The sequence below is a fragment of the Vanellus vanellus genome (genome assembly GCF_965231255.1).
Source record: "Vanellus vanellus genome assembly, chromosome: 4".
Classification (NCBI taxonomy): domain Eukaryota; kingdom Metazoa; phylum Chordata; class Aves; order Charadriiformes; family Charadriidae; genus Vanellus; species Vanellus vanellus.
In genome coordinates, this window is record NC_138909.1 from 56,988,251 (window position 1) to 57,010,360 (window position 22,110).

Sequence of the window (22,110 nt, forward strand, 5' to 3'; positions counted from 1 at the left end):
AATAAACAAAAAATGTCAAGATTTTATTCTTAGTTGTTGAAGCTAAAATCTAGGCTGAACTCTGCAAATCATGACAAGTGCCTTGTATCTTGGGTTGCTATGACAAGTATGTCATGTCCCCTCCTGTCCCGTGTCGTGTCTGTCCGTCCCGTTCCCCCCTCCCCCCCCCCCCCCCGCCCAATTTGGCTGTTACGTTGCTAAAAACAGGGCTAGTGTTAGGGCTGCCTTTTTCGTGGTGACATCCTCTGTTGCTTATGTCCACAGCACTTGTGCCTAAATCAATAATTTTTAATGACATGATCCAGTGCACACTGAAATTTTAATAGAAAGGATAGTGTTGGCTGGACGCTAGATTACACTGTGTGTTTAAACAGGAGTAGAGTTTACATATTGTTTTTTAGAAAAAGCAACAGTCTTCTTTTGTTCTTTATGAAGGAAAGTTGCTATTGTATTTGGTTTTTAAAATAAAGAGTAGTGTCTTTGCTTATTGGCCTCAGCCCTAGTAACCCGCCTTTTTCCCGAATGGCAATAGATTGCCTACCATAACCTGAGCTCCTGGCAAAAAGCTGTGAGGACAGGATCCCTCCCCCCGCCCAAGTGATTGACTCTTGTGCCACAAATAAAAACCATACACATTTAAATCCAAGAGGAAAAAAACTAGGTACTTCTTAGTAAGTTCTTATCATAACGTTTTTATTGGGGCAGTTGTTCATTAGCACTTGGAAACATATATGGCTTAATAGGTTATTGCCTTCTAGGAATGCATAACTTTAAAATTATGTCATTGACTCCAGTTCATAAAACTGAACTATTATATTTCTGTTTCAAGTGTGCCAAGTACCTTGTCAAAGAAAACACCAGATGCAAATATTCCGTGCTAATATAATCATATTGTTTTAAAGAAAATCCTTCCTTCAGGCCCTGTTCAGATGTAAGGAAGGGAAGAAGCGATGATGTTTGGCATTATTTTTCCAAGAAGTTAGCTTCTGCTTTGGCAACAATGTTGTATCAATATGCACTGATTATTAAAGATTTAATTTAGAAAGGCAGAAAATACCTGTTTTATTGGTGCCCTGATAGCCTGCCTGACTTTGTTTCCCTATTGGCTTCATTTCTTGGTTATGCTTCATGTTCTGCCTATGAACAGAACAGCTTTCTTAAAAAAAAAAAAAAAAAAAAAAAAAAAAAAGTGCTGGAAATCTGAAAAAGACAAATTGCGTTAAAGTTTAAATTCATTTTGAAACTGAGATTTAGGCATATGGGAAAATGCCACACTACTATTTTCATTCAGTCAGTTGCTCTGGAAGCCAGACATGTACAGATTTGTGTAGTACACAGGAGGGAGTGTGGGAAGGACAGTTTATGGCTTTCAGGGAAGACCTAACAGACAGATCTAACTTTCCATCTTCTCTGACAAGAAGTAATAACAGGAAAAAGCTTTTGAAAGACCTTGAGAATTAGGATGCATCTTTTTGACTGGGTGATGAGGATTGATAGGCATTTAAGGTGAAGTGTAAAAATCCAGGGGTTTTAGAAGGCTTTTTATTCTTCTTGTTTACATTGCTCTTGCTGAAGCTTTGTAAGTAAAATGACTAGTGATATATGATAATATTCAGTTACTCTGAGTGGTTTAATATGGGTTCTTACAGACAGCAACAATGCATATAGATGTTGCCTTTCCCTCAATTCAGTGAAAGACGAAAAAAAATTGAGCAAGTATGCCATTTTGTGTAGCTCCATACTCCTCCAAAATTTCAGAATCCATTTCTCATCTATTAAAAATGCTTTTAGGAGGTTGCATTCATTAATGTGTTATATTGAAGACTGCGTTTCAGTTGCATGCTTCATGTACAATATGATTAATTTTAAATTACTGTAGTTCTGAAGGTATATTAACCTTGTTTATATATGCTGTTATATGGTTTGTTTTCCTTTGTCATCATTACTAGGTTTCATTGCTCAGTTTCACTTCAGTTTTCCTTACTCATCAATAAGGAAATAACTCATAGATTTAAGTAAATCAAGAGTGTTGGTTCGTTTGCAAATTTATCTGTAAACTCATCCACTTGTGATAGTAAATAAGTGAGTAAGTGGCTTAGCTTTGTTATAGCATCATTGAATGGTTTGGGTTGGAGGGGACCTTTAAAGGTCATCTAGTCCAACCCCCATGCTATGGGTATGATGGGAGAGTCTTAGACCCTCCTATGGAATTTGGTACCCTAATGCAAGCACTGAAAGTCAGTGCTATCCACTATAGGCTTGCACTTAAATGTCATCCCACCAGAAGTATTAACACATGGGTATTTCCTGAAGGTAATTTCCAATAGCCAGACTTACTGTTTTGGGAGATAAATAAATAAATCCACCTTTCTTCATAAAGATACGGTCTCTGAATCATCCTAGAGTAGAATAACAGTATCTGTGCAATCTGCTTCTGATGTTGTCTGATTCAGAGCTGTTAATTTTTCCACAGCTGTAATTGTAGTGCTCTCCCAGACGGTGTTTAGTCCACAGTGTATCTAGAAGATTAATTTCATAAAAAAATGTAGATACCTTTCCTCCTTCTCCTGCTCCAACCTTGTTTCCTTTCCTTTCTTTTTTATTTTATTTTATTTTATTTTATTTTATTTTATTTTATTTTATTTTATTTTATTTTATTTTATTTTATTTTATTTTTAAATCTAGGGTAAGTTTGAGTCGATTAAGTCTCAAAGTTCATATTGAAAAAACCAGGATCACAATACCTTCTGCACAGGGAAAGTCTGCTGTCCCTGCTGTCTGAAGACTTCAGGTGAAGTTCAGCCTCTGGAAATCCTACTGTCAGTGCTGTGGATTTGATCAGTAATGTCAGTCTCATTTTATGGTCACGCTTAAATTAAGTAGTAATCTTGGATTCCTTGGATGAGCTATATCTGAAGCTTTTGAATTAAGATGTCCCATTTTGCCTGTTTAGAGCCAACTTCCTTTCAACAAGCAAAATAATGAAGGTTTCTGGGCTTAACTAGTATTACTGCATTTATATTGCAGTATTAGTGCATTAATTAACCCTTTACTTTTTGTTTTGACTGTAGAATCCAGAACCATGCAAAAAATAATTTGTTTTAATTATACCTTCATAGTAAATTATAGTCTGAATATTAGCCACTAATCTGTGGCAAGTTGCAATTCTGTCTTAGTTTAGCATAAATTAAATGCATTGTATGACTGCAGATCCCAGCTTTGTACAGCACAGACGCAGGTAGTCCAGGAATATTGTGACAGTGACTAACATCCTGCCGCTCAGTAGCGTCCTTTTTGCCACAAAGCACTGTTTGATGTGTATGATTGTATTGCCACTCAAGGTTAAAACACAAGTCTTTGAAATGTCTGCCTATGACTTTGCTTCAGATGAGAAGTACATGCGTAGAGCCTGTATTTTGGCAGTCACTGCGGTAGGGATAGTAGAAAGACGATACTGATATTACACTTGATGAAATACATTATAGCTTTTCTGGTATGCTATAATAGAGAAGCAAGCCTTTCTACTTTTTTCTTTCTTTTTTTTTTTTTCCTCATTCTTATAAATTAATGTCTAATTCCACTTGGAAAAAGCATTGCTTTCCATGCAGCCTGCTGAGCATCATTCTATAATGAAGTTTCATCACAGTGGGTATTACTATAATAGGGTATAAGACCTTTCCCCTGCTCCCTCACAACCCTTAGAGTCACTGGCCTATATTTTCTGAAGTGTTTGGGGACTGTGAATAACCTCAGTTTTTGGGATGTCCTGTCTGAAGCCCCTTGAGTAGACTTGATTTTTCAGAAGACCGATTCTTTTGGCTTATCTAATAAGGACTTTTCCATTAAAGTAGCTAAGAAATTAAGAAATCCAAAATCAATGTATCTTTTTTTTTTTTCTCCCCTCTGCCTTTTAATTTACTTTTTATTCCCCACGTTCCTGATGATAAGAACGCCTCTTTGTTGATAGGATCTCATCTCTCTGTTTCTTGAAAGCAAGATGCTTTCTCATCTGATTATCAGGAAGTACCTTAGGTCAAGTAGTGGATTTGGGTGTAGTAGTTTGGGACTCAAATCCCAAAGACAGTATGTGCGTAAATTAGGGAAATCAGTCTATGCCTGTCTGAGCAACCCATCTGCAAAACAGTGATAGTGCTGCTTAGCTACAGAAGGGTGTTGTGGGAATAATTTAATTGAAGGTGTGTGAAGTCACTGTAAGCATCCATGAAGTGCGGTCCTTCAAATACTAGAAAGTTTTCTAACATTTCCTTCCCAACATAAACACAAACTCTTTTCTCTCTGTTTGATTTGTTTTCCATCTGTTTGTAGAGCACAGTTATGGATGAGAGTAGTCTGGGGTGGTTGGTGGAGGAGATAAGGAGAGAACTAGATTGGATACTGGTTGGTTTTCTTTTATTCCCTAAAGCTGTGAGAACTTGTTGCCAATAGCACATCCCCATACCAAATTCCTGCACAGCAATGGCCTTTTTCTACCCCTGGTTCTCTAGTTGTTTACTGGTTTTTACTGCTTTTGAATATCCAGGATGAGGTTTTAATAATGTTTAAGAAAAAGCTCCCTTCGTGACTTTTACAAGTGTGATTAACACTGGTTAATCAATATTTATATCGATGTTCCAGGTGGGTAAATTGAGAGAGAAAATCCAAGAGGTGAAGCAAGAAAGGGAGCAGGAGCAGCACAAGCACACTGCCTATGTTTCTGAACTGAAAGCCAAACTCCACGAGGAGAAAATGAAGGAACTTCAGAGTGTCAGGGAGCTACTGATCCGGCAGCACGAGCAGGAGGTAGCGAGAATGGTGAAAATTAAAGATGGAGAAATTCAGCGTTTGCAGTCAACAGTCAATGTCCTGCGGGACGGGGCGGCTGACAAAGTGAAGACGGCGCTGCTGAGCGAAGCGAAGGAGGAGGCTCGCAAGGCATTCGACGGTGAACGGATGAAGTTGCAACAGGAGATCTTGGAGCTGAAATCTGGCAAAAAGCAGCTTGAAGAAGCTTTGAACAACATTATGCAGGCGGATAAAATGAAGGCGGCTGACCTGCGCACGTCTTATCAGTCCCATCAGGATGAGATTAACAGAATAAAGCGGGAATGTGAGAGAGAGATCCGCAGGCTGGTAAGTTCATTAAGGAACACGTGATTATTTCAATTTATATCAAGTATTAGTATATTGCTGTATGCGCCCACAAATACCAAACTACTGTTTTTCAGTGATATCTTTCATTAGTGCTGGTGGCTACAGCAGGCCACTGTTTCTGCTACTTTGTCCTCCTTACAGCACAGGTGAACCTTGTCTCCGTGTTTAGCCCAACCCAATCCAAAGCTTATGTCCCTCCAAATAGAATCTGAGTGAACCAAGACTTTCCAGGATGAATTTTCTCAACAGATCAAAGAAATAGACTTTCCCTTTCCCACTTGCTCAACTATATTTCCTTACGAATTCCTGTTGATCAAAAGTCAGGCGTTGCTCATTTGGCAATGCAAGAACACCTTTGTGAGATGGCAAAATTAACTTTTCAGAGAGCTTTTATATTTATACCAGAGGAACCAATTGTGCTCAACCCAGATATTGTATTTGCTTCTTCTGCGTCATTATCCAGGTCATTCGATTTTAAGCTCTGTTGCACTTTTTATTTTTTTATAATTTCTGTGTTTTTTCTATTGCAGCTGAAAAGTTAGGGCCTAGGACAGCAGGCTTTTTTCACGCTTCATAAACCCTGGGACTTCAGCCCAGATGGCAGACTACGCTGTTTGTATAAAATTGAAAAACAGGCAATATTTCCCAACAGCGGGTGCCCCAAATATTTCAAATTATGCAAGTTTGTGAAATGTAAAGAATCTAAGATGCGCTGTTCACAGTAGTACATTTACAGAGTTCATCATCAAATGACACTTCTCTTTGGTACCATGATATTTTCCATGTGTACGTATGTGTCTGTTAATCTGTCTAAACTAGCAGTACAACAGCTATGCAAATCTAAAATTATAATAAGAATAGTATTTATCATATATCAAAGCACAGACTTTAAGTGGAATGAAACCTCAGGGCTTTTTTTTAAGAAAAATGTTTTACCAGCTTGTGGTTACACAGGTATGCCCTCTTATTTCTTGTATTTCTCAGGAAAAATGCTGGTGAGGGCAAGCTAAAAATGTGTTATATCTGTTTAATGGTGGTTATTTTCTGTCTGAGACAATGAATGCTTTTAATGCAGTTAATCCTTATGCTTTAAATAAGTTGGAGGGTGATCAAGTCTCAGGGGTATCATTTCCTTGATTTAATTAAAAGACCACTGCAAAGACTGACAATGTGAGGTTTCTGTAAGCATAGTTTCTTTCATATTTTGTTCCATATTATAAATGTAGAATTTTAAAATCCCGAGTATAAATTATACAGGTAATTTTAAAAAGTGTTAAAAAGGAGAGAAGGTTGCTGTGTTGTGGCCGGTGTTTTTTCTAGAGAACATTTTTCCAATTGAATTTAACCTTCTCAAACCCAAGAAATGGTGAAGCACCCCAAATTCTGTCATCCCAAATTGCCCCAGTAAACACACCTACGCTGTGTGTTTGGGTGTTATTGTAAAGGAACCACTTCTCTCTTTCAAGAGTGGAAGCTTTCAGCCTGCTGTGAGATGGAGAATTCATTCAGAGTTATAATTGGAGCGTTACTGGGCCTCCGTTGCTCTGTACGTCCAAAAAGGTATTTGGAGAGCGTGCAGATGACTCCTGTTACCCACTCCCAGCCCCAGAGGAAGCCTGCTGTTGGTCCCGTGGGCTTTCACTGGAAACGTTCATATCTCTCCCCAGCTCTGCCTCAGAAGTACAGGGGAAAAAAATATCAGGAGCCTGGTGTTGCCTTGTAGTGCCTCAGCTCTTTTCAGAGAATGAATTTTGATTATTTATTTTTTTTTCATTGAATTGTATGGGATTTTTTAATGGAAGAGAAGTGTTTTGTCCAGGAATTCATAGCAATTTAGGCAGTTGTTATTGTATAGGGCACTCTTTAAATATGGACCAGGGTACAAAGTATGGCAGAATTCTTAGATGCTGCTCTCTTCCTCTGGGAGTGGGATTGCAGAATCAGATCATCAGTGTATATTTCCCTTCCCCCTCTCCCTCTCATTTTAATTAGTGCAGGGGATGCTTGCCTTCAATTTCAGATTAACCGTATCAGCTGCGGATTTGGGGTACTTGGTTGGTTTAGTTCCTACCCTTGTGGGATGAAATGACAAGGATGTGGCAGGCAGCGTTATTAATATTAGCACAGTTCTGTAACTGAGCCTCAGTTAATGTGCTTTTTTGTATGCGCTGTGTTTTATGGCAGTATTAAGAAATCAGCATCTTTCGTATTAACAGCCTAAATGGGCTGACCGTAATATAGTTCAAATTCAGATAGAGTAATTCAGGATTCCGTGTCTGATTGTCTTGTCAGACTTGGATGATTTATTTTGCATTTTAGATCACAGATTAGTTTTTCAGATGTATTTTGTATAGATGTTGCAGCTAAAAAAAGGGCAATATTTTTACCATTGATTTTAATACCCATGACTAATTTGAGTAAAATTTTGCATTTTTTTGTCTTCCTGTCAAAAAAGAAAGTAGTGAGAAAGGAAAAAAGAAAATCTATTGTCTATGAACATATGGATACAATTACGTTATGTTCATAAACAGCCATGCTAGTACAAATGTCAGTATTTGAGAAATATCATTAATCAATTTTGAGATTGTCTTCAGTTTTGAATTGAGACATGAAAAATACTCAATAAGCCTCAAAACAAACAAGACTGAATGGGGAAGATCCTAGTGCCTAATAAGGGGAAGTAGAATAGCTATTTGGCAAAAAATATAACCCTTTTTCCCTGTGCAGTATGAAATTATATTGGAATTTGACAGTTCCTGTAATTGACTTAATATAACGGTGATATAAATGTTTTCATTAATTTAAGGAATGCTTGTTAACATGGGCTTGTCTCCTCATCCCCCACCCCCATCCCACCCCAAAAGAAAATATATTCTTGCTGTGCATATGCATCGACACAATCTACGGTCAGCTAAGAAACTGGAAGTAAAAATAGCTAGTAACAAACTGGAGAGACCAATGAAACAGGTGTCTAAAAAGTAAAGAGACAACTTGGAATATAAAATAAGAAAGCAAGAACAGCTATTACTTAGTTTTTTCAGCCAATATTTTCTGAGTGGTTGAGTCTGAACAGTTGTATCATTCTGTCAATATAGCATGAAAATTGCTGACACAGATTCAGATACTTAAAAACAGAAATAACATTAAAAACCAGAAAAAAAAAAAAGAAAAAAAGAAAATCAAAATCGGAAATAGCAAACTGAAAAATAATCTGCATGAAGGAAAAGATGTTAAAGCCTGGTTTTATGGATCATTTTTTTCCAGAAAAAGAATATACAAAATCGTAATTGTACTTCGTTCATGGAGCTTCAGATTAAACAGCTCTGAAGTATACATACATCCAGCTGAGGGCTGCATAGGCAAGCATGTACACACCTAAATAACTCTGCAGCAACCAACCTCTGTTTTAATGGCATCCTTGCAAGCTGTATGTCTGGTTTTCTACTGATGTCTGGGCTGGTACAAGATAGATTTAATACAGATTTGATGAATGGTGAGGAGAAGTTGAGTTTATGAAGTTATGTTTATGAGGTAGCTTAAAGAGCAAGACTATACTACGAGGGCATTCAATGTTTTACTCTAAATATTAAAAAGTACACACAATAACAGTATATTTCAGCCAATTTTCCTGGGCCCCAATTAAGCTTGTCATTTAACTGGCTTATTTGGTTTTAAAATCAAGTTTCAAGGTAGTTTTCAGTGGTAAGTAAAGTTTCTCTCTTTTGCCCAAAATTGCTGAAATAGGATGTTCAAATTCTTGGTGAGTTTTGGGAACAGACCAACCTTATTCTGTTATCAGCACAGCTGTGAAGGAGGGCATGAATATTAAGTATACTGTAGTAGTTAGAGTTTACATTCATTCCTGGGAATACCTGGACGCTCTTTTTAAGCAAGGGACGGTTCTCTAGATGCTCTTTTTGCAGAGATGAGAACAATGGACATTTTACAGAGCTTGCCTTGGAACATATATGCAAAAAACCAGCCATTAAAAGCATATTGAATTATGTCATCGCTGGTTTATTTATAGTATTTCTTGAATAAGAAGGGAAATTTATTTTTATTTTGTCAGATGCTATTAATATAAACATAATATTTAAAGTTTAGAATAAACAGATGACACTTTTGACCTGTATTTTGTGGTGCAGGGTTTTAGTAAATATTGTTTCTTCTATTGGAAATATCTTTAGCATCAAAACTTTCACCTGTTTTGCAGACAAACACCATTCAACCTTGTCTTTGCACCTACGGTCTTCCTAAATGGCTTGGATTGAAATGAATTGAAAGACTTTTAATTTTAATGTTAAATGGTCCCAACCTTCTTAACCACAAAATGTAAAAGATTCTTATTAGGTGCACAGTCAGATCCATGATTAACAGGGCAAGCAGTATACCAGACGTATTAAATTTGCTTATTTCAACTGTATTCTCAAATAAGAGTAATGTGACGTTACTGCAGATTGATAATTGCAAGGAAATATTCCTTTTGGTGTCAATAGAATCAAAAAGAAAAGAAATTGTTTTGAGGAGCGATTTTTTTCAGAGATTCCTCTCAGCCATGATTTATGAAGATAGATGCACTGTTTGTGTCCGTAGTCCAAATTATCTAGTTGCATGAATTCAAGATTCCTTCCAATGTGGAATCCTTTTCTGTTTAGTGTTTCCCAAACGTATGTAACGCAGTACCCAGAAGAATGTAATTCAAACTAATAGATTAAGCAGTTTTTAAAGGTAAAAATCAAGGCAATTTCACTTAAACTTCTGTTCAAGGAACAGAAAAACCCTCTGCTGGAATAAGTTTATGTACCATTTTAAATAGTGATTTTATTATTATTTCAGTTTTGTGCCTGTGTATAACACCGTATCTCATGATTTAAGTGAAGACTTCTGAAGGACTGAAGTGACATCTTTTCAAAATTAAGAATGAGATTGTTTCAGTTCAGGTCAAAACCAAATTTCACCTCAAGTCCTTCCGCAAGTTAGTATTTTCTAACCTTGCACAGCTTGTAATGTGCTTGTCTGCCTAGAAGTCCTTAGCCCATTACTTAGCATTGGCATTCCGTATGAGAAGTGCAGTATCATACAATCACAGATGAATTTAGACGGTGAGGGTCTTCTTGAGGTCACCTGGTCCAACGTCTGGCTTGAAGCAGGGCTGCCTTGCAAGTTGGATCAGGTTGCTGTGGGCCTCCTCCAGTCCGACTGGAAAATCTCTGAAGACAGAGATCCACAGTGTCTGGGCAACCTGCCCCAGTGTCTACTCACTGTGAAATTTCTTTCTTCATGGAATCACGGAGTTTTCAGAGTTGGAAGGGACTTCTAGAGATCATCCAGTCCAACTCCCCTGCCAAAGCACGATTGCCTAGAGCACATTACTCAGGACTGCATCCAGGCGGGTCTTGAAAATCTCCAGGGAAGGGGACTCCACAACCTCCCTGGGCAGCCTGTGCCAGTGCTCTGTCACCATCACCGTAAAGAAGTTTTTCCGTGTATTTGAACGGAACTTGTACTTGTACGCCATAATAAGGTCTCCCCTCAACCTTCTCTTTTCCAAGCTAAAGCATCCCAGCTCTCTCAGCCTTTCCTCATAAGGGAGATGCTCCAAGCCCTTAATCATCTTAGTTGCCCTTCGCTGGACTCGTTCCAGCAGTTTCCTGTCCCTCTTGAACTGGGGAGCCCAAAACTGGACACAGTATTCCAGTTGTGGCCTCACCAGTGCAGAGTAGAGGGTGAGAATGACCTCCCTCGACCTACTGGCCAGACTCTTCCCTATGCAGCCCAGGATTCCATTGGCCTTTTTGGCAACAAGACCACATTGCTGGGTCATGGATAATTTACTGTCTACTAGGACCCCCAGATCCTTCTCCTCAGAGCTACTTCCCAGCAGGTCCGCCCCTAACCTATACTGGTGCTTTGCATTCTTCCTCCCCAGGTGCAGGACTTTGCACTTGCTTTTGTTGAACCTCATTAGGTTCTTCTCTGCCCAGCTCTCCAGCCTGTCCAGGTCATGCTGGTCTTCTTTTTCTTTCTGTAACCTTTGATTATTACCCTTGTCCTTTTGCTGAGCGTCTCTGAGAATTATCTGCCTTGTTCATCCCCTTTTAGATAGTTTAAGGGTTATCCGCAGTTGTAATGCGTCCTGCGATCCTCTCTTTGGCTGGCTGAGCAAGCTGGGCTCCCTCACCCATTCCTTGAATGCTGTATCCTGCAGCCCTGTAGTGGTCTTACTGGCCTCCCTCCGGTTTATGGCACCTGTGCCAGTTTGTCAATATCTTTTTTTTTTTTTTTTTTTTTTTTTTTTTGTGCTGGGGGCCCAAAGGTGGCTGCGCTGCTCCTGGTGTGGTTTCACAAGTGCTTAATAAAAGGCTAAATCACTTCTCTATCCTTCTGGCTACACTCCTCCTGATTTGGCCCAATATCAAGTTAACTTCAATCGTTGCAAGCTGTCACCACTGACCCATATCCAACTTGCCCTTCAGGACACCCAAGTTTTTTCTTTTTCCTTTCTTTTGTCTTTTTTTTCTTCTTCCTCTCAGAACTGCCAACTTCAACTGGCATCCAGCCTTTTCTGTTGTAGGAATTGAAATCCTCCCAGGGGCAGGACATTATATCTGTCTTAGGCGAACTTTAAGGGTTTTTTTTGGCCTATTTCTCAAACATGTCAAAGTCCCTCTGAATGGTGTTCCTTTCCTCTAGTGTAGTAACAGCTTCCCTAAATTTGGTATTATCCACAAATTTGAGGATGGCGCGTTCCATTTCTTTATCTGGGCAGATGATAAAGTTGTTGAAATTTGTTATTGTCTTCAAATTTTAAGGGGTAAAATGTAGATGACCAAATAAAAAGCTTTTGCCGTCTGAGAGAATCAGCAATTATTTTTCAGTAAAACATGAAAAATAGTAGGACCAAAAGTTTAACACTCCACCAAAACCCCAAATTACATCCTTTGGAGTGGTGGCAACTATTTTCTAATAACATCCACTTTCTCCTGCATTCCCATAACTAGGATTTTGCCGTTTTAAGGCAGTGAAATTTGTTCGTATCTTTAGGTTACATTCAGCAGTGGGGATAATGCAGACCTTTTTTCTCTGGAAATTCTGGTGCAGAGGGACAGTTGGCTGTTGGCAGGGGCACGCTGCTGCCTTGAGAAGAAGGATGGAGCCTGGCTTGTCTCACTTCCCTTGTGCAGTGGCACAGGTATATGAGCTTTGTTTCCTGATTGAAATCTTGACTTTTGAGCCTGGAAAGCTGAGTTTTTGAATCATCCAAGTGTGTGCAGTCATGCATGGTTGGGTAGAGCCTGCTGTAGCATGCTTCTTATCAGCCACTTAAACCCGCGTGTATTGCACACACAGCTGCTGATACCAAATTGTAGACTGCTTCCCTGGATTTTGCCATCTGTTGGAGACGCGTGTTTCAGCTGCATTCCGAGGCTCAGCTAATCTCCTGCGAAGACCCTTCCACCACCTCCAGCATTTTAGGACTGCAAATAATACTTTGCCTTCCATCCTGTGAAGATTTATGCTTGTCCTCTCGGGAGCTAACGGGGCAGCGTTCCACTGGGGCCTGTGTTTTCCTGAATCAAGCAGATCTAACGAAAGCTTTTTGTAGTGCAGGATGAGCGTTTTGGTTTTATTCTTAGTATTTTCTAAGGACTCCATTATGGTACGTAGGTCACAAATCTGACTTTTATATCTATATGCCTCACCAGTAACTTAAAAAATACTTAGGAAGAGCTATTGGAAGAAAATATTGACTGTTTGTTTAGAAAAATTACACATGAAATTAACAATAAGTTCCATCTACCTGTGTTTGTTGCTTACTTTTCCACTGGATGGCTGGCATCTTTTGTCCCTCTTCCCCTAAGGGTCCTAAATAAATAGCAAACACTTATTTAAATAGGTGACCATGTCTAGTGTAGAGAATGCTATGCATAATGCAGGAATACTTCAATTCCTCCCTCCAGGTGGGCTTTCAGTTTGGGATATTGTGTTAGGTCTTAATGTCCCTTTATAAATCTAAAAGGTGGTAATTCCATTTAGTTCTATCTTTAACTGTTTATCTGAGTAGCATCTCCTTTTTGTCTTTCCTAATAACTTAAAGTCCTTCTGTCAAAATATCCCTATTTTCAGTGTCAAGCATTTAGTATAAAGATTAATTAAAAGCCTTCTGGAGAAGGGCACTGGAGAATTTTATTCTGCAGTTGGCCGGGAGATAACTTTGGTAAGGATGGGTAAAGATGAAGGTCTTACACTTGGCAATGCAGCAGCTGGCTTTTTCCACTTTGAAAACTGAGTATGTCACTGCCTTGATAGATCTAGCTTTTAATTCCCTGGGAATTTCTCTTTCAACTTTGTGAGAGGCTAAAGTTCCCCCAAAGGTCTCTGACTTTCTTTCACTGTTGCTATTGAAGTGTGGGATAATTGGCAGGGGGATACTTTTTCCAGGGGCTGGCTTGGTTCTCCTTCGTGTTTGATAAATATTATTAAAATGCTCATTTCTCTTAGCTGTTAGGAGGTGGTTAGATACCTGTTCTTAGGAAAGTGTGCAATCTTGACACAGGCTATAAATGCTAGCTCTTCACTGATGTAACGCAGGTAATTGCTATATTCGGCACCTAACATTGGACAGCATTTCATTAAGAAATGATATTTTAGAAAGCTGTCATTTTAACCAAGAGCTCTGGAGTTACTTGTGCTATCCAAGGTGATTTCTCAGTAATTTCCCTCTGCAGCTGCTTGTGGATGATCTTATTTTCTTTAAAATCCTCTTTCAGATGGTATTTTTGCTACTTTTCTTCTCAAAGGATGTAACTGAAAATGTGTCCTAACCTCATGTTGCTCCACTACCTTCCTATCACAGACTTTTTGACTGAATTGCATCATGCTTAATTGCATAAAGAAATATGTGGCTATTCTAAAATGCTTTAAAATCCATGCAAAACAGAATGTAAAAGAGTTCGTGTGACCATGTTACATTGCGTAGCCACAAAAGTGGGAAAATTTGTTTTTAAACTGAGAACAAGTTTGAAACCAAAGCAGCCACTTGGAAGCAATTTCTGGGATAATATATTTAATTTAACATAATACCTTTGAGCCCAATGCATGGATTGGGATCTCATTAGGCTAAATATGTTGGAAGAAAAGATGGACTCTACCCTTTGTATCTTAGTGAGACGTCTCAAATGAGTAGTAGTACAGGGAGGAATACACGAAAGCGGTGGTAGGAGATTAGTGCAGTCGGATTTCACTTGCCACATGTTGCTTGTCCCAGCTGCATTGTGCCACAGATGCAGGAACCTCTTACAGGCACCTGTTGTGGCAGGTCCTGCACCATGCTCCTTGGACCACAAGGGGTTGGGGAGCACAGTGGAAAGACATCTACTTGCTCAGAATCCGGTCATGAATCATCAGGTGAGAATTGATCCATCCAGGTTTATTGGCTTCAGCTCAATGCTGGCTTTGACGTACCTGCATCTCTTCCAATGAATTCCTGCATTTCTATAATGTGCTTCCTATGTCTTGGGCTCTCAGGGATTTGTTAGTTTAGGTGTCCTGTCTGATGACCAGACAATAGACTGCAATCTCAGCAGTGTAATTTCTGTTAGGTATTTAGAATTTTTTCATCGTTTCCTTTTGTATTTTAGAGATGTCATGGAAAAAGAGAGATATAAGAAGAATTTGAGGAAGGTCAGTCAGGTAACTAAATGGATATTTATGGTGTTGCTTCAAGTAGGAACAGTGGCATGGGAGAAGGAGAAGACATAAAAGTGCATGACTGCATATATGACAAACTGATATTGGGGAGGGGACATAGCACCCTGATATTAGATAAGGGATGAAGGGACTCCAGTTAGGCTGTGAATATCTTTGACAGTGAGAGTGATTGTTGTTGTTTAATGCGGTAAAAAGAAAAACAGTTTAGAGAATCCAGAGATGAGAGCATCATTAACACCAGCATTGACATTGGATGGTGAGTGGACAGGACTGTATTTAAGGTCAGAAAGGAGAATGTTGCAATGACTAAGGCATGATGCAAGATCTTGGGGAAAAGTCTACCAGTGTGTATGGATTTTAGAGCTGATAGGCAAAAAGAGGCTTTAGATGTAATCAAATTGCACCTGGGAGGGAACAGAATTAAAGATGACAACTATTTTATGTATGTAAGCGATGAATAGTTTGGGGATAGGTCCCTAGTGATGTAAAATAGACATTAAAAAGCATGAAAAGAAAGGAATGCTATGCATGGTAAAGTATCAAATCCTGGATTCTGTTTGGTGAATGAACATTGTAGTAATGGAATACAGGGTTAAGTCTTTAAACTTGAGAGGTCATGAGAGGACCACTAATTGTTATTTCACTTAATATCATAAAAGCCAATGATGTTCAGTTTGTCTACAGTAGTCATAAATGACAATTGGAAAATATCTCAAAATATGAGTGTGTATATGCATGTGTACATATATATATGTATATGTACACTGTGAAAGTTTGGGTATGTATCTATATACACATATACGTATACATATCATATATATAAAGAGAGAGGCCAAAACATTTATGGGAAAAGCAAACTTGCATAGGTGGAAAAGTTGACAAGTTTTTAAGCATACAGCTTCTTAATCTGCTGAAAGGCTTCTGTACCTGAAGGCATGTTTCTTTCCACACGTGTCACTTGGTCTAATAAAAAAATACTCCTTCTCTTTTAGACCATGTGGATTCCTAGACGGTGTTGCTTCCACAACATATACTTGATCAAAATAGCAAGCAGCAGGGAACCCAGATTAATCCATTTTGATTTTCGTTTACCTAATGGAAGATACTCCTCTCCACACTAAAATAAAGACCATAATACATGGTCTAATTACATAAGGCTGTTTTCCTTTATGCTGCCAACTTTTTTTCTTTGTGTAACCAAATGTAGCAAGAATTCAAGAGAGTTGTTCGCCAGTGGTACAGAACTAGCATGGAGACTTTGTGTGAGCTTTTACAACTATTAGAACATACAAAACTAAGCTAAGCTGAGATCTTTTGGGAAGTGTTGACTTTTCTTCTCTGGCTGTCAGCTTATGTTCGGTTTAAACCTAAACCGTATTTCTCCTTTTCCTAGTCTTGTACCTCCTCTTTTTTTGCTTGCCTGCCCCTTGACCTACCATCTCTCCTACGTGCAACTGAAGGATGTTGCATCCCTGTAAAATATTTCTCTTCCTTTTTCTCCCCGTCTCTGGCATAATTTGTACTCTCTGTGAAGAAAGCAGACAGGGCAGAAGAACAAGTTTGCTCTGTAGTGTGCAAGTCTGAAGAAAGATGGTAAATCTTTGGGTCAGGCGTCAGGGTAAACTTAAGAAAATTGAAACCTTGACTGGGTTGATGCAGTTACATTGGGGAAATCAAAGGCATAACTGTCCCCTTGAAGAAAGGAGAACTGTATTGTGCCCCAGGCTTCTGAAACAGAATTTAAGGTAGAGGTGTTACTGCTTCAGTTCTGTTCGTCTTTACCAGTTTGTAATAAGTTAGTTGCTTAGAAATTCTTCTTTCTGCTAGTTTGTGCTTATAAAAAAGTAATCGCTACTGCAATGCTCTGTGTGTTAGTGTGTGTGCATGTTTACATGAGTAAAAGATTCTCTAGTGCGTACCTGTAACTTAAAATATAAGCTCAAAATAAAAAAGGTTGTGCAGCCATTGCTATTATGTTGCTATTTTCGATTATTATCAGTGTCTCGAAGATTTTTCTATTTGACTGAAACATGGGGTGTTGATTTTTTTTTTTTCTGAAAGCTTCACCACATGTAGATTTTATGGTAGAAAAAAACAGTAGGAGGAGGAGCAGAGGGGAATTCTGCCTTCTTTCCCGCTTTCCCCTAACCCCCACCCCAAAGCTGTGCTCTTCCATGGCTTTTCTTTCTAACGTGTGTGAGCTTGCGTGCTTTCATCTACGGAAGCGTGTGTGAAGGATGGCATGGGCATGATTTCACTGGTCACATCTGTTTCAAACAATCTGTTCCGCTGCAGTTCAGCAAGTGGCAGTCCGTACTGAGATTGTTGCTTTCTTTTTTCTTCCAGCTTAAACACCTATGTCATTCCATTTACCATTTAAGTTGTGAGAATACGGAAAGTATGAAATGTTTTACTAATTGGGTAACTAGAATCAATGCTGCCTACATAACCTTGGTTCTTCCTTGTTAAATGTATGCCTTGCACAGCCAAATTTCTATCTCGATTACATAGATGTTTAGTGTGAACACCTGTGTAATTGAAAGTGAAACTTTCTCCACAGTATTTAGTTACATGACATTTTTTCCTCCCAAGGGGTCCCTGATAGATCAGTGTTCATGACAGATAACATTCAGTGAATGAGGCAGCTGCTTAATTTTTGTCATTGCTGTTCACTGCACAGTCCCTCTGAAACCCTGCATGTTGCAAATTCTTCCAGTAATAAAAAACGCATTCTTTTCCTGCAAGTCCTTTGTGGCATACTTGAAAGTCTCACAAATCTGAATTAATGTACTGGGAAGTATTATACCTATTTACTGGATGAGGAATTGAGACCCAGTGACCTTCTCAGATCGGGAAAGAAATCTCCATCAGAACCAATCTCCGTCGGTTCCAGATGCGACTTAAAAGTAGCATAGACCAGCTTATTCACTTCAAATCTGACCTTGTCATCTTCGACCATGACTGGACTTGCTTCAGCCAGGCCATCTCCTGCCATTCAGGTTCTGTAGCCAAACTAATTTCACATGCTTTGTAGACCGTGAAAGGAGTAAGGCAAGAACCCCGAAGAAGCAAATTGTATCTGATCATGTAATCTGATTGTGTTAATCCTGTACATCACTCAGACTTAACTATAAGTTGCTTCTAATGTTTCCTTTTTTCTTTTTTTTGTGTAACTTGAAATAAAGGACTTCTATGGATGTAGGGCTATAACAAACAACAAATGTATGATTTGACAAGTTCATGATTTTATTTTATTTTTTCGAATAAGACTAGTCTCATTTCTAAAATTATTTTGGTTTGTGTTGACCAAGAAAACAATTTAGTAAGCTGAAGGCAATACAGTACAGTTCCAATAAATATATTGTTAATGGTTAACATTCTTGTTAAGAAATCTGTTTCTATAGTAACTGCTGCAGATTGGTACTATTCCAAACGCTAGAGGAAGTGACAAAGTGAATTTAACACTGATGCTGTGAGGGACAAATCCTGTGAGAGCTGCAATAGATCACTGCTAGCAGTATGCTTTATTTGGTATCGAGATGTATGAACAACACAGTTCGGTAACCATAGATGGTGTTTAAGAACTGTTTCTTCCTGCCCTTTATTTTAATGCTCTGTGTGCATTTGCTTTTTTTCCTTCTATGCAAAGACTAGTCCTCGTTTGAATCTTATAGCAAGGGCACAGAAAATACAGGGGTATGATTAAGATTTTAAGTTTAAATGTGCGTACGTGTATATGCTACTAATTTTTAAACGTCTGTGAAGAGATTCACCACGTGTGATTTTCACTGATAAAGAGGGAGTCAACATGGGGCAAATGTCTATGGCTCAAGCGTTAAAACAAAGCCCAGGTGAGTTTTAAAGGGTGTGTTTGTTTTATCTTGTACGAGCCCTGCGTTTCTTCTCTGAAGCGTAGCAAAGGGAGTTTTTTCTTCTGCTTATAGAAGTGAGTATCCTCAGATGAAGTGCATGATTTCAGTGGCTATGTATTCTGTTTCAGCGTATGTTTGTATCTACTTCTGTTTGCCTTTTGAGTTGAGACTGCACTGAGAAAACTCGTGATCAAGTGAAGGCTGAAACTTTTTTAAGGGGAGGGGAAAAGGCTTCAGAAGAGATGTATCTTCTTTTTAGCAACCACCAGGTTGGCTGCTGGTGCAATTCTGAGAGAAACAGAACTTTGTTTTTGCAAGTTTGTGGATATGCATGCAGTGAAGACTTGGAGATGTTACAGAAACTTCCTTCTTGCTTGATTTCTTTCCAGATGGATGAGATAAAAGGCAAAGACAGAGTGATTCTGGCTCTGGAGAAAGACCTCGGTGTCCAGGCAGGCCATGCACAGAAACTGCTCCTTCAGAAAGAAGCTTTGGATGAACAGCTTTTCCAAGTGAAGGAGGCAGAACGATACCACAGTAGTCCGAAGAGAGAGCTTCCTGCGGGAGTGGGGGACATCACCGAACTGATGGGAAGCCTGGTAAGAAAATTGTGTTTTCTTCAAATATTCAACACAGGATGACTGCTGCCTGGGTGTTCACGTTGGTTTTGTGCTTACTTTTAAAACACTAGAAGGACTCATTCATGGTAAATGGTCCTACACTGCACTGCGCTGTTTCACTGGTGATTTAGAAACTGCTTGGATCTCTTGAATTTCAAAGAATTGAAAACATGTGGACACAGAACTTTTAGAATTTACATTGTGAACCCCATTATCTTCTTAGCTATTTATTTCATAACTTCAGGAATTATAGTATCTAGTTGCCATTGGTTAAAATACTTTTCAAAAACAGTGCCCTGTGATTTTAATGTGTCCTGTGCACTACATTTTTTTACTTCTAGCTGATAGTATAGAAATCTAGTCAGAAGTAACCAGCGATAGGAGAAATATTATTTATGTAGCTTTTTTAAAAAAAGTTAAACCTTTACATACAGTTCACAAGTAGACACTTTTTCATGTAATATATCACATAACATTTCCACAGGATGTCATTGTTCAGTTTTTCAGTTAATTAAAATAAGTTTTCCAGAAATTAGTGTAAAGAGTCTATTTTAAATTTACACAACCCACTTGCTAAACCATGATATTAAATGTATGGATAGTAAAATATTTTTTAAAATGTAATTTTATATATCTGTATGTCTTTGATGTGAAGGAGCAGCATTTGGATGAACGAGATGTGCGGAGATTTCAGTTAAAAATCGCTGAACTGAATGCTGTAATAAGGAAGCTGGAAGACAGAAATACTCTCTTAGCAGATGAAAGAAATGAACTGGTAAATTAATTAGTAATAACACAGATGGTGACTGGGAGGGCATCTTTATGGTAAAAGATTTAATGGTGGAAAGTCAGTGTTATAAATAATTTACAAATTAGTCCTGGTTGGCCTCAATCTATTGTATCTAAATATAACAGAGATTTCTACAGTTTACTTTGTGACCATAAAAGACGTGGATGGAATCTCTCTTGTTCCAGAAAAAAAAAAAAAAACTTTATAAATTTATTTAGGGGTTATCTTAATCAAATTGACTGGTAGCTTGCCTGTGGCAGTGTGTAATGTTGTTGTGTAAAACATGCATAATCTATGCACTTAAATTGCTGTACTCATCTTTTTGAAATCTGACATTGGTTTTGTGATGTGCTTATGCTAGCTAGGAGTTAAAAAAGCTTTCTTGTGGTAGAGATGAAAAATCTGCCATTTCTCAAGGGAAATCTCTTAAGTAGGTGAAATTAGACTAGGAGAGTGGTAGTAACTTAGAAAAGAAAGGATATGACAAGAATTTTAAGAATGAATTCTATTAGCCTGCATTGCTACTTGATTGCTTGAATTGAGGTTAACAGTAAAACTCCCATTGACTGCAATGGGAGGTGAGTTTAACAATAAGAATTTTACACGTCCTCTGATAATGCCCTATTTCTAGTGGCAGTAGGAAATATTTTTTTCATTCTAACCGGGTGGAAATTTTCCCTCATGCAACCTAAGTATCCGATTCTAAAATAATGCTATGATGTATGGGAAGGGCGCTCTTGCCACATGTCAGTCCTATGGATAAGTGAAGCATTGACATCTTCCTCCTTGTGTTGTCAGGCTTAGCTCTTCATGTTGAGATATGAAGGCTTTGCTTTACGATAAAAGGATTTAAATTAGTTACATCTCAGTGATTATTGGAAGGGCTAATTTTGGAAGTTTTGTTGTCCAACATCTTGCCTGAATCTAGATTTGTGAAGCTAATTGAACGCTAGACTAAAATTGGATGATTTGAGAACACAATCATGTCTTTTTCTTTAAACTTTTCCTCTTTAAATAGCTCTATAGTCTAGACTGCCCTTTCATATGACAAAATTGATTCCTCATTAACAATTTATGTTTCCTGGGGTAAGAAGAACACACGTTTTAGCCTGGGTACAGTTTTCCATTTTTCCTGCTCTGTCTAGGTGCTGAGTGTTTGTTGTTTTGGCTTTTTTTTTTTTCCCCATTTTTACTGCTACAGTTGCTTTTCTTTGCTCTATCTCAAGAACATCTTGCCTTTTTTCAAGATTGCGTTATATGAAGACAAGATAATGCAGCCTCCTAATCCTTTCTGTGGACATAAGTAATTCAAAACATCCTTGAAGAATGCTGAAGTACTGCAACATCTATCGTTCAGTGTCCCTCTAGATGGAGGGCGTCTATGACTCAGTCAAACACTCTTCTTGATGCTTGACCTAGAGGCATAAGAAATATATTTGGGAAAAGATATGGAGAAGGTTTTCTCGTATTTTGAGACAATATTACATAAACCCAATAATATCAGTAAACTGGTATGATTAAGCATGCTGAAAAAGAATTTTATCCTGAGAACAAAACAGAAAACCAGATACTCAGTGAAATTGTCTCAGGAGAAAGATTACCTTTTCCCCATTTCCAGTTAAAATTCAGTAGATTGAAAAATCTTTTGATTGGAAAAAAATAGATATTTTTCTTTTTACAAATAAAACAGCTCAAAGATTAATGAAACAAAAAGAGTGAAATATTGAATACACAGAAATGCAAGAAAAGGCAGTAATTTGCTTCACATAATTGTCTAACATCATAAAACCACAGGAACAAAATTGAGCAGCTTGAAAATGTCAGCAGAATGCTGAGATTGAATCTGTGCCCTCTGGCTGACTTTCTCATTGCTCTAATTACACATTAGGTATAGGGTTTTTAAAGTAGAGTAGGAAGAATTTACTCCTACTAAGGGATGGTGAAAATGACTACCCTAGAGACCTAG

The 22,110-nt window shown here is 38.3% G+C and overlaps 1 protein-coding gene across 1 annotated transcript in view; it reads left to right on the plus strand.

The window, feature by feature from the left end:
- JAKMIP1 (janus kinase and microtubule interacting protein 1) overlaps window positions 1-22,110 on the plus strand; it is a gene marked incomplete at its 3' end in the record, with an annotated part of 93,779 nt that overhangs the window by 10,807 nt on the left and 60,862 nt on the right. Inside the window, exons 3-5 of the mRNA XM_082482215.1 lie at window positions 4,636-5,130; window positions 19,124-19,333; window positions 20,010-20,129. Coding sequence (XP_082338341.1) covers window positions 4,636-5,130; window positions 19,124-19,333; window positions 20,010-20,129 — 825 coding nt within the window. The remainder of the gene's footprint in view (window positions 1-4,635; window positions 5,131-19,123; window positions 19,334-20,009; window positions 20,130-22,110) is intronic.